Source organism: Notolepis coatsorum (assembly GCF_963971535.1).
Source record: "Notolepis coatsorum genome assembly, chromosome: 19".
Lineage (NCBI taxonomy): Eukaryota > Metazoa > Chordata > Actinopteri > Aulopiformes > Paralepididae > Notolepis > Notolepis coatsorum.
The window spans coordinates 18,656,509-18,671,850 of record NC_140183.1 but is presented as its reverse complement, the minus strand read 5'-3'; the positions used below and the strand labels follow the sequence as shown (position 1 = coordinate 18,671,850).

At 42.1% G+C, this 15,342-nt stretch overlaps 1 protein-coding gene across 1 annotated transcript in view; it reads left to right on the top strand.

The window, feature by feature from the left end:
• Nucleotides 1–15,342, top strand: part of LOC311246406 (semaphorin-4A-like) — a gene marked incomplete at its 5' end in the record, with an annotated part of 93,101 nt that overhangs the window by 13,341 nt on the left and 64,418 nt on the right. The window contains 2 exons of the mRNA XM_084336563.1: nt 14,333–14,493; nt 14,690–14,752. Coding sequence (XP_084192689.1) covers nt 14,333–14,493; nt 14,690–14,752 — 224 coding nt within the window. The remainder of the gene's footprint in view (nt 1–14,332; nt 14,494–14,689; nt 14,753–15,342) is intronic.

Below are 15,342 nucleotides of genomic sequence, written 5' to 3'. Positions count from 1 at the left end.
TCCACTGATGGATTTCATTTGGGACGGCTGCCGCTTGCCTGCCGCGTTCGCGGCAAAAGGGGGCGGGGGGTCGCGGCCAATCAGAGAAAAGCTGAACACAAGTTGGTTGCCTTTAATATTCACGCGGCCTGGCTCCGCCCATAAGCACTTTGAGTGACAGTCATCCACACAGTCTGCGAGTGGCAGACAGAGAGAGAGAGAGACACGGAGCACTCTGTAAACAAAGCTATGCGTGTGTGAGATACGCAGGTCCCTTTCTCTCTCTCTCTCTCCCTCTCCCGTTTGAGGAAGTCTTCCACTGTGCCGCGCGCTACAGTTATAGACGGGGCGTTAGTTATGCTCCCAAATCGAGAGAGAGAGAGATAGAGAGGGGGAGAGAGAGAGACAGACAGAGAGACGACAGCGCGACGCGCGTGTGTGTATGTGTGCTCTGTCGCGAGGGTGTATCTGTTTCTCCCTCTCTCTTGCTCTCTGTCAACTACAACCACAGAGCCAATCGGATCACTATCCGCTCCATCCTCGCCTCGTTACGTCACGATGCGAGTCAAATCAGAATTACCTAATTAAATCGAGCAGGAAATGGTCGGACCTGAATGAGAGCAATCCGCCAATATGGTATTTAGAGACACAGACACATTGATACTAACTACTATTACTATAATACAATGCTAGACACTGAAAAAAGCCTTTTATAATGCATGTCACCTTTAATTAATTTAGCATTAACTGCATGGCTGTATTTTGCCACTAGGGGGGCACCCCGGCCCCGGGGCAAGGAGCTGCTATGTCCCTGTCGTGTGTATATTTTCCCTAACGGAGTTGCACTTCCGCAACAATAGACTACTATTAATATTGTTCATATAGTTCATACCACAGTACTATAGGAGTACAATAATTATACCAGCTCGGTTTTGATTCAAAATGTTCAAATATATTCTTTAGAGTCAAATACTGTGGTAATTTGAATGTGTCGGTTGGTGAATAGGAATATGATGCACATGCGCTCAGAACATGATATCCCTTAGAACAAAAAATATCTCATCTCCTCCAGCTCCATGAAGCTATCACTCCGTGACACTCTGCTTTCTGTGTCCAGTTTCCTGGCCACTTCTCTTTCATGACATCAAATTGTTTTATTCTATTATTCTATTCTTTGTACGTTTTCATTTACCTTTTGCAGTCTATTCTTGGTTGTGCATGACAATGCTTGACAATGATGCAATTTCCCCATGAGGTTAAAAAAGAAAGTATCTTGCGTGTGTATCTTGCGACGCGTGCATGTGTCTGGTTGAGAAACCAGCTGAACAGGATGTGAAATATTCAGACGATGCAGGAAACAGACTACAGAAGAAGTATTTATGTGAGGTATTTTCTTGCATTGTAGCTCATCTTCTATGAATCTTGCAGAGAACCAGTCCTTATTTTAGCCATCTTTGTGGCTAAAATGTTACCCTCCTCTTTCAGTGCTGCACGTTAAAGCTACACTGTAGTTTTGGTTCAGCTGAAATAAAAAAAAAATTATTAAATAATACTTTGCAAACCCTTAACACATAAAAAAAATGAACCTTTTGAATGATCCTAAAGTCAACCACCTGTAAAATAAATAAAATATAATTTCTTTGGACATTTGAAACGTTTGGACTTTTTAAGAGTACATTTGAAACCTTGGACCTATATACACACCGAGCTGAGTGACATATGATAGATAATCAGTGTTTTCAGCCTTCTCGTTGATTGTTATTGGCCCCATCTGCCCTTCCATGAAATATCTGCGTTCATCAAACCTTTATTTATTCTCGAAAAGACAATTGAGGTCACCCTCATTTTCAATGTTGTTGAGACTTTACAGACATTTCAATGCACACATTTCTACAATATAACAATAATAAATATTAATAACTATCTATATAGTACTTTTCACACATGGACCGCAGTCCAGAGTGCACCACAGCAATTTGTATAAAATGAACATAAAATCAGCACACAATTGACAGATTTTTCAAATTCGTTTTTTTCTCCTGCGAAATAAGCTGTGACCTGTTTTGACCTGCACCTCAAAGAATCGGAATCGAGAATAGTTTAGAACAGGAATCGAGATGGAGAATCGGAATCGGAATCGTTCAAATCCAAACGATGCCCAACCCTAGTTGTAATTCTTATATACCTAATGTATCACGTCTTCTTGAAGCGGATTCAGCTTTTGTTTGCTCCGATTTGACGGCAGTTTAATTGCATTGTTACTCTTCACATGTGTGGTACCGTCACAGTCATATATAAGTAAAGATAAAGTTTGAATGACTTACTGAACTGGTGTTTTAATTTCATACCACACTGCTTGTTTGCCGCATGTCGCAGCACTTTGCTCTCTGTCGGCTCCGGGCTGATTTTTCGCTGATCATCCAATACAATGTTTGAAAGTGGCTGCCTTTCGATTGTCACCACACTCAACCTATTGCTTGCTTCGGGTCTCGAGTTACAAGATGAAATATCCGACGAGCATCATTTGATCATTTGACAAGCCGCTCCGACGAGTGACCACGTTTCAGCACCAGGCGCTGTCCACCGACTTTATTCATGTTGAGCAAGCGCTACATTGCACCTTGCTGCCTATACCTGTTATTCAGTCTCTCAACATGGATAAAACAAAGTATAATAAGCATTCTTTAGGTGGTGGTTGTTTCTCTGTTTGGACATTATAGCTTAAATATATAGCCTAGTCTGATGTATATATATTTAAAAAAAAATATCATATTCTCAAAATAATCTGACGGGCCAGATATTATTGCTGGCGGGCCAATTTCGGCCCGCGGGCTGCCTATTGCAGACCACTGCTCTAGGCCATCCTGCTACAGCTCACAGTTGATTTCTGACCTCTGACCCGGTTCTCCTCTTTGAACACCTAACTCGTTTCAGTGCTGAAGATCGTATATCGTAACTTTTTTTGACATTTCATATTTCCTTTCTAAAACTACATAGAAGGCTTTTAAAAGTGTGTTACAAAATACTACCTACTGACTTTTGATTAACATAATTTGCTTATCTGAACCTTCCTATCAATCACTTATTAATATAATGAATTAATATTCATATTAATCACATGAATCCACTTAATGGGGAATACTAATAAATGGGATTTACATTGTGCTTTTTAAGAACTCGAAAGTTACTTTAGGGGCGGGGCTAGTGAGACAAACAACAGACACGTTGCTTTAGGGGCGGGGCTAGTGAGACAAACAACAGACAACATTTTCCCCATCCGATGCTGCATGTTTTTTATATCGTCAATAAAGATTTTGTATTCAACTTTTCAATCCACTGTGTCTGTGTTGCTGTTTTGGGAACCTGCTAAAAAAATTGTCCAGGTCGATTTCCTCGACTTGTGACCTCGAGTGCAGGGGAACGTTTTTTTAAAGAAAACACGTAGCTTGTCAAGTAAATAGGTCAGTAAGCATCAAAGAATAAACTGCAAACACAGTTATTTTTTTTTTTTTTTTTGGTCTTTTTCCCCTCCATTTTCCTCCGATTTTCTCCCATCCCAATGTTAGTCGTATGCCAATTCCCAGTCCCTTCCTGATCGCTGCGCACTTACCCCCCACAGTCAGATCATCTGAGAGAGTGGAGGCTACCACGTGCTTCCTCCGACACACGTCCAGCCAATCACCGCTTCTTTTCACCTGGCAGCGCGGATTCTCATTGAGAGGGCGTAGCGTGTGGGAGGACCACACTATCCCCCCACGTCCAATCCGCGCTTAGCAGGCGCCCCGACCGAACTGTAGGAGTCGCTGTTTACAACGACCCGGACCCACCCCGCCAGCTTCTCCCACCCTCTGATACAGCCAATTGTATCAGTGCAGACGGCCAGCCAAGCTGGTGACAACCCCGGAGCTGTGAGCTGGATTCGAACAGGCGAATCAAGCTCACAGCTCCGGGGCTGGTGACGAACGCAATCTCCGCTCGGCCACCTAACCGCCTTACACAGTTATGAACAAAGCAACCAGCAGAAGAAATTGACTGTCAATTCCCACAGTGCCTTATACCCATCAAAGGAGAATACAATACAAGGTTGTGGTCTCCACCACCACCACTCCATCTCTGATGCACAGAGAGCCACACTGTAGATGAAGAGGAAGTCAGTGCTGAGCTCACGCTCACATCCCCTCGCAGCTCCTTTCTGTTCCACACTGAGAAGAAGCCGACGGGGGAGGCAGATATAGAAAGCACCCGCCAGTATCTCCAGCTCGGCCTCCTTCCATTCATCCGTCCGTCTGTCCGTCTTTGTCCAGCCAGTGAGGAGTCCCATCCTTGCCATGTGGCAGACAGGCATTCTCCTTGCCCTGCTGGGCCTCCTGGGTGCTGCCGCTGGCCTGGCTCCGCCTCGGTGCACCTTCCCGCTCCGTAAGTGCTCTCCAATTGTAAATGTCTTCTTAGGGCTTTCAAGGACATGTTAGTTTTGATGTGTCTCTTATGAGGACATGTTAGTTTTGATGTGTCTCTCACGAGGACATGTTAGTTTTGATGTGTCTCTCACGAGGACATGTTAGTTTTGATGTGTCTCTCACGAGGACATGTTCGTTTTTTATCCAGAATTTCCCCAAGGGGATCAATGAAGGAATATCTTATCTCATTATCTTATCTGATGTGTCTCTCACGAGGACATGTTAGTTTTGATGTGTCTCTCACAAGGACATGTTCATTTTGATGTGTCTCTCATGAGGACATGTTCGTTTTGATGTGTCTCTCATGAGGACATGTTCGTTTTGATGTGTCTCTCATGAGGACATGTCGTTTTGATGTGTCTCTCATGAGGACATGTTGTTTTGATGTGTCTCTCATGAGGACATGTTGTTTTGATGTGTCTCTCATGAGGACATGTTGTTTTGAAGGGTCTTCATTTAGGTGGAGCAGGACATGGCTTTCTAATGCAGCTGAATATAGTATGGGAAATGCAGCTACATTTAAAACACTGACACTGGGGTTTGGATTGAGCTACAGTAGCTAGATTGGTATCTTTATGGAGTAGTTCCGTAACACTATTCATTCATTCATTCAGGTTAGTCAACTCTCAATTCTCAAAGTTATTTCAAATTCAAGGCACAAATTCAGTAGCTTTTGGTTAATACAGGTTCATTACTGTAGGTTTAAGTATATGTTTCTACCACCAGTTTCTCTCTCTCTCTCTCTCTCTCTCTCTCTCTGGCTTTGAGCTTTTACTCATTACTTGCATCACTTATTTCTCACAGCCTTCATAGATCTTATTATTTTTCTTTTACTACAGTTACAAATAATTCTGAAAGACTGTTGATTTATGAAACTCCAGAGCATGTGCGTGAACTCAGGACTTGGACATCTAATGGTTCTTCAAAGAGAGGGCTAGTGGGATGTTACAACATGCTACTCTTGCGTAAAGGGAAGAGTTGAGCAAGCCTAAAGGATCATTTTCAACCTCGACCCCATGTGTCAATCATGTTGCATCATTCTGACCTTGTCAATGGTCGCTCAGAGTAGGTTCCCTGAGCATAGATGCTCTTTCTCAGCAACGCCCTGCTCAGGCACTTAGGAAGGGGGGGGGTGCGGCAGCAAGTTATTGCAAAGAATTTTTTTTTATTTTTTTTTAATATCATTTTATTTTTATTTTTTATGACAGTATTTATATATTTGTATATTATATACTGTAACTGTATAACTGTAACACTGTATATTATAAGTTTATCCTGCTCAAAGCACTTCACCATTTTAATATTGTGTGTATTGAGCCGTACTGTATTGTAGCCATTCTCCAATCTGTTAAATAAAGTTTTCATTCATTCATTACACTACTGTACGTACACAATCATACGTGTAAAACCTACAAGATTGCAGCAGAGTTGATTTTCGAGTGATGACAGACTGTCACAGACTGATTGAATGACAGGTGAAACAACTAATTGTATTCACCTCCCGTCTCCCGCCCTTCCCACGCGCCACGAACCACTGAGCTACTGTGATACAGTGCTTGCACAGTCAGTCGATTTTAGCTAGTAATCAGACTTTGCTAGCACAGAATGTCTCACTCGCAGAAAAGAAAAATATCAGATTTATTTTCTAAACGTCCCCCAGTGACAGTCCCACTAAATCTGATAAACGTCAGAGAGAGACAGAGACGACAGGTTCAGCCTCAGCATCAGGTATTGAAGAGTTAACTGAGTCTATACCCCCCCTCGGGCGCCAGGGGCTTCCACTGAGGGGTGATGCAAATAGGGATGGGGTGTTATGGCAGCTGATGATGGAAAAAGTGCACACCGAGTCTGATCCCGAGTTGAAGAATTGGCTCCAAAAGAGAGACAACTGGATGTCCAACAACATCCAAAACAAAATCTTACAGCTGTTTGCCCATGATATTCAGCGACAAATTAGAGGCAAAGCATCCAAAAGCCCATTCTTTGGCTTGAGCGCTGACGGAACCACTGATGTCACTGGAAAAAAACAATTCTCGTGTAATATACAGTTCGCGGATGACAACTTGGAAGCTCAGAACTTCTTTTGGGGTTTTTACAATGCCCGGCCCAGACACAACAGCTGAGATGCTGTTTTTGTGTATAAAAGACATTCTTTTACGCCTCGACCTGCCCATGGAGAGGCTGATAGGATACTGTTTTGACGGGGCCAGCAACATGTCTGGGGGGTACAGGCTAGCAAAGAAAAATTATAATAATCTCAAAGGCCGCACCCCCTACCGATTTAAAGTTCCAACGTGGCCCCTGCTTCACATTCACACCTGCCCAGTACAACCACAGTCTGACACTGTTGACCACTGTAGTTAGGGCTAAGTGCCTTGCTCAAGGGCACTTCAGCAGTTGGTATTGAGGGACGGGAGAGCATTATTCATTCACTTTCCCTGTCCAAATTTGTTCTGCCGGTCCGGGGGATCGAACTGGCAACCTTCCGGTCACAGTCCTTAATGTGACTTGGATGAAGCTCTCCTGGCTCCATTACAATCTATCAGGGCAACTGCAAAACATCATCAAAAGCTAATTATGTAATTTGTCCTACTGCAATTTTCTGTATACAACAACGGTTTATTTCCAGTTATTAACAGATTGTGGAAGTGACCATTGTCTTTGGTGTACAGCACACTATGGTGATGTGATCCATGTCTGTGAACTCTTTAGCACACCGTTACAGTAGGCCATATTCATTTGTATGATTCTATTTGCACAGTAAGCTAAACATATATGTTTTATGCAGTTTGGCCATACCACTGTATAAACTCATTTTTCATTGTCAACTCTTTGTTGTATCTATTTACAGTGTGAGTTAAATGCATTGTTATATCTTGTGATACAACAGTATAATATAATACAGGTCACCTTTGTTTTACATCTCATAATGTGCCCAGTACACATTATAACAACAAGTGTGGTTGTACTTTTTTAAATGGTAATACAACCTTGAATCTTGACTACTTTAATTTGTTTAGTTATTGAACCTATACGATCATAATAAGAGAGATCTCCCTCACATCATCACATCATAATAACAAAGCCACGTGACAGCTCTCCTGCAGCTCACCTGAAGAAGGTGTTAGGCGGGGGGTTACAGTAGGTGTATTGCAATGCCCCGTGGGTAAAGTAGTGCTGCATGCATCATTAAGAAAACCAGCACCGACGTGTTTGGTATGACTCATAATTAATTATAGTTAATTGTAAAATAGAGACATATGAGTGTAATTATTGTCAAACCCTATAAATAGCATTTGGAATAGGTCTTTCCGAATGAATGCAGCATGGTTTATCTTGCGTTTATCTCCGCGGGGAGTGTGTTTTCAGAGATAGGGCAGTCTATTTGCAGAGAGAACATACTATTAAGTAGAATCCGCTACCCGAGACACATTCTCCTTGATTTGTACCGTAATTTGGGACCCAAATTCACAGTATAAGATAAGATATTCCTTTATTGATCCCCTTGGGGAAATTCAGGCATCATAGCAGCATAGGGAGGGGAGGTGCAGGCGCGAACGCCACACAAGGGGTTAAACACAATATCGGTGCCATAGCGATGTTTCCCATGGCAGCACCAAGTTATTGATACAATGAACGGTACCATGTTAACACTGAAACTACCATCAGACTATCTTTCTCACCACTGTCTTTTTTGGACACCGACACACATAACAAAGCTATACTCATCCTGGCTTTTTCAAGTTCCAAGTTTTAATAATCTTATCAACATGCGAGTCAACAAATGCTTGCTTTGTGCAGCCATTTAACACAAAAGGATGACCCTCATGCATTGCAAATTTGCATCAAATTCAAAACAGAGTGATGCACAAAATAACTTAAAAGAAAATAATAATTTAAAACAATGAATAAAGTGTGCATGAAATAATAGGGGAAAGAAAACGTTAGGAACTTGTTACATTCACACACACAAGGGCTGATTAATCACACACCCCCCTCTCTCCCTCACACACACACTCTCCCAGATCTTTTTCTCTTTTGCCCCTTCCTCATCTCTCTCACCCCCCTCTCTCTCTATATCTCACACACACACACACACACACACACACACACACACACACACACACACACACACACACACACACACACACACACACACACACACACACACACTTCAGAAACAAACATAGTATCAATGAGAGCATCAATAATACACCTGAGTGAAGTCTAGTAAAAAAAAAAAAAAAAAATTTTTTTTTTTTTTTTTTTTAGTTAATCTTGAGTTAAAAAAATTAGTGGCATTAATAGAATCGCGAGTTAACGCGATATTAACGCGATATATTTGACAGCCTTAATATATATATATATATATATATATATATATATATATATATATATATATATATATATATATATATATATATACAGTATGTAACGGATGGTATCGTGAAGCGCAGTCAAGAAGGGCTGGGGTGAGTAGCGGTGCTATGGGTTAAACTCACTCTCACATCCTCAAAAAGACGCATAGACTGAGCGCTTAGGAGGGATATCCTTTCTTGGCGCAGCGGTTTGTGATGTCGGCCCCGGTGTGGGAGACCGTGGGTTCAACTCCCACTCGAGGCATCGAAGTTTAAGGTGACGTTGTCACAACCGTTACAATGGTGCCGTGACCTGGATGCCTTGTGTGGAGTGGAGTGAGTTTGAGAGGGTGAGTGTAACGGATGGTATCGTGAAGCGCAGTCAAGAAGGGCTGGGGTGAGTAGCGGTGCTATGGGTTAAACTCACTCTCACATCCTCAAAAAGACGCATAGACTGAGCGCTTAGGAGGGATATCCCTTCTTGGCGCAGCGGTTTGTGATGTCGGCCCCGGTGCGGGAGACCGGGGGCTCAACTCCCACTCGAGGCATCGAAGTTTAAGGTGACGTTGTCACAACCGTTACATATATATATATATTAAAAAATGTATTTATTTTTTGACAATTAATCATTGTTACATGAAAATATGTTTGCACCAGATTTAGCAGAAGCTAATTTCCATCTGTAGTCTATCCAGCTGCTAACTGTATTTGAGTGAGTTAAGTCTTGGTGTTATGGTAGACTCAGACCTAAGCTTTAAATCACAATCAACAAGTTGACAAAAACATAATTCTTCCACCTTAGAAACACCATGGTACGGCCATTTATAAATCAAAAGGACGCTGAAAACCAGATCCATTCCTTTATCTCAAGCCGACTCGACTACTGTAATGCACTCCTTACCGGCCTCCCGAAAAAATACGATGATAACTATTTTATTGCAATGCACTATTGCATTATTTTATTCTATTTTACTAACTATTTTATTGCACTGCACTATTTTACTTTGTATCAGTGATAATCAAACCGTAAACAAAGACACCTATTAACACTTTCAGCGCCAAATGGCGCTGTTTACTGTTACTGTTGAAAGGCCAGCGCCTTTTAACATGGGGATACGTGGCTGTGTTTGCAGGCCTAAAGCTATATTATATATTATAGCTATGGATCTAATAATATAGTCGATTGTCATTGAGTTTCTTCCTGTCAAGATGCAAAAAACAGATCATTTTCCCATCCATACATTTACATTTTATACCGTTGTGAATATGAGTGTAGTTTCAGGGTGGTCTGGTGTCATTTCCAAAATGCTTCGTAATGGCCGGCAACGTGTATTCTAGTAAACGTGTTATCGTTTCTTCCCTGGACTAGCTACTGTTCTCAAATCACATTTAGATTATCGGTATTATGTTTCATCATGGATGCATGAAGGGGGGGGGGGGGGGGGGGGGGGGGCGCCCCTCCATGCTTTGATCGCAACCAACGGAACACGCCACACACATGCCCCGATCAGCATAAGGCAGCATCAGGAATTTTTGGATCAACGCAATATTGATACCATAGTAATAATAATGCATTTTATTTATAAGGCGCCTTTCAAGACACTCACCATCCTTACCTTGACCAGGATCTATCCCGAAAAGAATATTCCAATTATCTGATCGCCATTCCAAGTACTGATGTCGATCAAGGTGCCAACGTAATCCAGCATTGAACATGAACCCGACCCTCGTCAATGCATGCGTTATAAGCGTTTGGCTTGACCGAGTAGTTAGACCCCGCCCGCAGGCCGCAGCTCGGCCCAGACACCAAGCCACATCGTTTCAAATGGAGTGCTTTATGCATTGCTCTTGATCTGCCAATGTTGTGCTCATTTTATGCCTGTCTTTTTTTTACTGCTATGAAGCACTTTGAGCTGCAATTCTTGTATGAAAGGTGCTATACAAATACAGTGTATTATTATCATCATCATCATCATCATCATCATCATCATCATCATCATCATCATCATCATCATCATCATCATCATCATCATCATCATCATCATCATCATCATCATCATCATTATTATTATTATTATTATTATTATTATTATTATTATTATTATTATTATTATTATTATTATTATTATTATTATTATTATTATTATTATTATTATTATTATTATTATTATTATTATTATTATTATTATTATTATTATTATTATTATTATTATTATTAATTATTATTATTGTTTGCTTCATTAATGAAAGGGTGTGAATTTAAGTGTTCTCTAGTGCCTTTTGTCCGCTTTAAGGTGGTGGTGTCGAAGTAAAAAAAAATTGGGCTAAGCCCCGGATCTCCTACAATCCTAAATCCGCCCCTGGTGTAGACTAGTGGTCTGCAAGGGCCTTGAAATGAAGCCCGTGCCCAGCCCGAGCCCATGGCGTTCAGGCCCTGCCCAACAATAAGCCCGACTGTAATGCAACATTTGAAGCCCTAGCCCGAATGAACCCCCCCCCCAAAAAAAAATTAGACTTAAAATGTATTTTTGTTTTAAATATTCGAAACACGGTTTTATATGAACTTAATAAATAAACAAAAACGAAAATGTCCAATAGGTCTACCTAAATAACAGATAGGTGCGCTGAAAACTAAGAAGCATTATATAGCCTGTTTCGCTCTTTCTTATTAGAATGCCGTCTATTCCCAGCGCTCGCGTTAGACTGACTCACACGGCAGCCTCGTAAAACGTATTGAAGGCTATATGGAATCTTCTTTGACACACACACACACACGACACAATAGTCTACTCAGTCACTATACAAACAGAAAACAGAAATCAGATTTCGAGCAGAGCAACATTTATATAATGAAAGCACAACAGAACAGGGCAGCGGCGACCCCACACCAGTAAATAATAATAAATCAGACTCACCACTTCGCTGTTGATGTCAGCAACGCGTTGAACAACGTTAACAAAACTTCGCCAACCGGCTACATACATCCAAGAACAAGTTAAAACGTTCGCCAACTGGCTATATTCCAACTTCAAACAACCAATGAACCACTTCGGTCCGGTTGATTTGTTCATCATCCACCTGATGGCTTCATCACTGTTCTACTCCCCTCGAGTTCTCCCTTCGGTAATTACATCCAAATGTTTCCAAAAATGCAGCTTTCCCAGACGCATTGGGAACTTTCAAAAGCTCTCCCTTTTCTATTTAATCTGTTAACTTATCCATCTTGACTCCTCAGACACAAGGCTTTCACTCTCTGATGACAGCACTACGTTACGCAAAACAGAAAGTGAAAGCAGCGTGAGGGTGCGCGCAATGAAAAAAAACTAAAAAAGAGGGCGCTGCCCGGCCCGGCCGAGCCCGAATTATTTATTTAAAAACAAAGCCCTACCCAGCCCGAACCCGTCGGGTCGGGTAGGGCCCCGTCGGGCTCGGGCAGGGATGCAGTGCACTAGTGTAGACTACCACATGCTGCCCTACTGTCAGTCTGGGGAGGGTTTAGACTGCTGCCCTACTGTCGGTCTGGGGAGGGCGTAGACTACCACATGCTGCCCTACTGTCGGTCTGGGGAGGGTGTAGACTACCGCATGCTGCCCTACTGTCGGTCTGGGGAGGGTGTAGACTACCACATGCTGCCCTACTGTCAGTCTGGGAAGGGTTTAGACTACCACATGCTGCCCTACTGTCGGTCTGGGGAGGGCGTAGACTACCACATGCTGCCCTACTGTCGGTCTGAGGAGGGTGTCTGTAGACTATCACATGGTGCCCTACTGTTGGTCTGGGGAGGGTGTAGAGTAGACTACCACATGCTGCCCTACTGTCAGTCTGGGGATGGCATAGACTACCACATGCTGCCCTACTGTCGGTCTGGGGAGGGTGTAGACTACTGCATGCTGCCCTACTGTCGGTCTGGGGAGGGTGTAGACTACTGCATGCTGCCCTACTGTCAGTCTGGGTAGGGTTTAGACTACCACATGCTGCCCTACTGTCGGTCTGGGGAGGGGGTAGAGTAGACTACCACATGCTGCCCTACTGTCAGTCTGGGGATGGCGTAGACTACCACATGCTGCCCTACTGTCAGTCTGGGGAGGGTCCTCCAATTCACCCGCACCCTCAGATCCGCAGGTAGCCTGCTCCTTCAGGTCCCCAATACCCGGCTCTGCACCATGGGTGACCGAGCCTTCTGCACGGCTGCACCACGCCTGTGGAACAGCCTCCCCATCCAGCTGAGGGCACCACAGAGCCTGGACTCTTTCAAAGCAGGCCTGAAAACCTATCTGTTCAAAAAAGCCTTTGACTGTTAGCTTTTTATTTAAATTTTATTGCGCTTTGTTTTTAAATTGTCTGTTTATACTATGTTTTTAATTAACTATGTTCTATTTTTATTCTGTATTTTGTTTTATTTGTTTTACTAATAACTATTTTATTCTATTTTTTTAACTGTTTTAACCATGTAGTGTAGCACTTTGGGATCCCAGCGAACAAAAAGTGCATTACAAATCCAATCTATTATTATTATTATTATTATTACACGTGGAGTTGCTAGCCTCTTCTTTTCAACTAGCTCAGAGGTTCACGCTATATCCCCCGGATCCCCTCTGTGCTGAACAGGCGCCCAGACCGACCAGTAGGAGTCGCTGTTGCAACAAGCAGGACTCATACCCCACCAGCTTCCCACCCGCGAACACTGCGGCCTGCAAAGTGTCGCTTGGAGGTACCGCTGCCTGGAACTGAACCCGGGTCTCTGCGGTGGTAGTTCTGTGCTTAGACCTCGACACTACCCAGTCGCACCCTGTGTACTAGGCTGCTGTAGCACTGCTAGGAGATGCAGAGACCAGCTCTGCTTAGAAGTCTGGACATTAACACTAATGGAAACATACAAAACTATAACAACCCTGGTGGAGATCAGACATGATAATACTTCCATAAGTGGCAGCCGTTCAAACCCGCAGCTCAAACCCTTCAGTGGTTTTCAGAACCAGCTAGAACGCTTCAGTGGTTTTCAGAATGTAAAAAGTAAAAAAAAAATGTATGTATAATTATGTAATTTATGTACTTATTTGTAATACATACACATGTTACTGAATACAATTCCATACAATACGTAAATATATTACTTATGGCTATAACATAATGTACATAATGTACCCTTTTTCCTGTGGTCGATTATTTGGTGGTACTTTATTTACATGTTTTAAACTAGATCTGGGCTGACAATGAGCACAACACATCTCAGTATGTAGAATGTAGAAATTCTGACTGTGAAATATATTTTGTATATCAACTGTAATAACTAATTCTATTTGCTGGAACATATTGAAATGTTGAAAGTGTCTCTATTAAACAGTATAAAACCTATGACAAATGATCTACCTATCATCAGCCTAATACCAACTTTACTGCCCCTTGAAAGATTGAGAAGTAGAAGCTACTTCCTGGTCCTCGACGATGATCCTAAGGATACTGAGCATCAAAAGAGCAAATGGCAGATATCCATGAATCATGTCTGGATCATTAAAGTTTTGTTGATTCTCTGTCCAGCTTCAGTGGACAGACCCCTTCGCCACTTCAAAGACCCCGACGTCCAGAACACCACCGTCTTGTTGCTTAGCGATGACGGGTCCACCCTATTTGTCGGGGCTCGAGATGCCGTCCTCTCATTGGACGTCAGCCAACCCAATGGCATTAGCATGAAAGGCAAGGTGGGTGTTTAAAAAAAAGAATAAATAAAGACACACTATACTAGCAATCCATATACTGTCAGGATAACACAATAACGTTAATACAATTCTTACTGAACTATACACTCACTCTCTCACTCTCACTCACTCTCTCTGTCATACGCTCCAGTTTACAATGTTGCCTCATCTGTTGCACATTATTTGTGTTCCTCTCCAGGTGGAATGGAAACCGTCTCCCAGAGACATACAGGACTGTTACTTTAAGGGCAAGAATGAAACGGTATCTATACTGACTACACACAGTTGAAGAAACACAGGAACATACAGCCATTCTCCTAGATAACATACCGCTGCTGGCGGGACAAAACCTCATAACTCCAAAAACTCAACTTTTCAGCAGATGAAAAAAACGAACACAGATTTGAGGGTGAATAGAGTTAGGAGGTTTAGACAGATGATCGGTTTAATGCTTTCCCATTGTTTAAACTTTGTAAAACCCACACACACATATGGAGGATGATCTACGGAGTTGATTTATATAAAAAATAAATAAAATGGAGTTATGAGGTTTTGTCCCGCCAGCAGCGATACATAGATTAGTGCTGTCAGGTGATTTAAATAATTAATCTAATTAATTACAGGATTTGTAATTAATTAATCGAATTAATCGCATTTTAATCGCATAACCATTTTATGCCTGATATTCTATATTCTATAATCATATTTCAAATTGCATGTGTCCGGATGGCAGAATTCAGTACTGTATCTACAAAACCTTCTGTTTAATCATCTTCCATCTATTAATTTGCTTAGATTTTTCAGGTCTGGTCAATTTGAGCATAGTGTTATTCACAGTCAAAGATATACAAA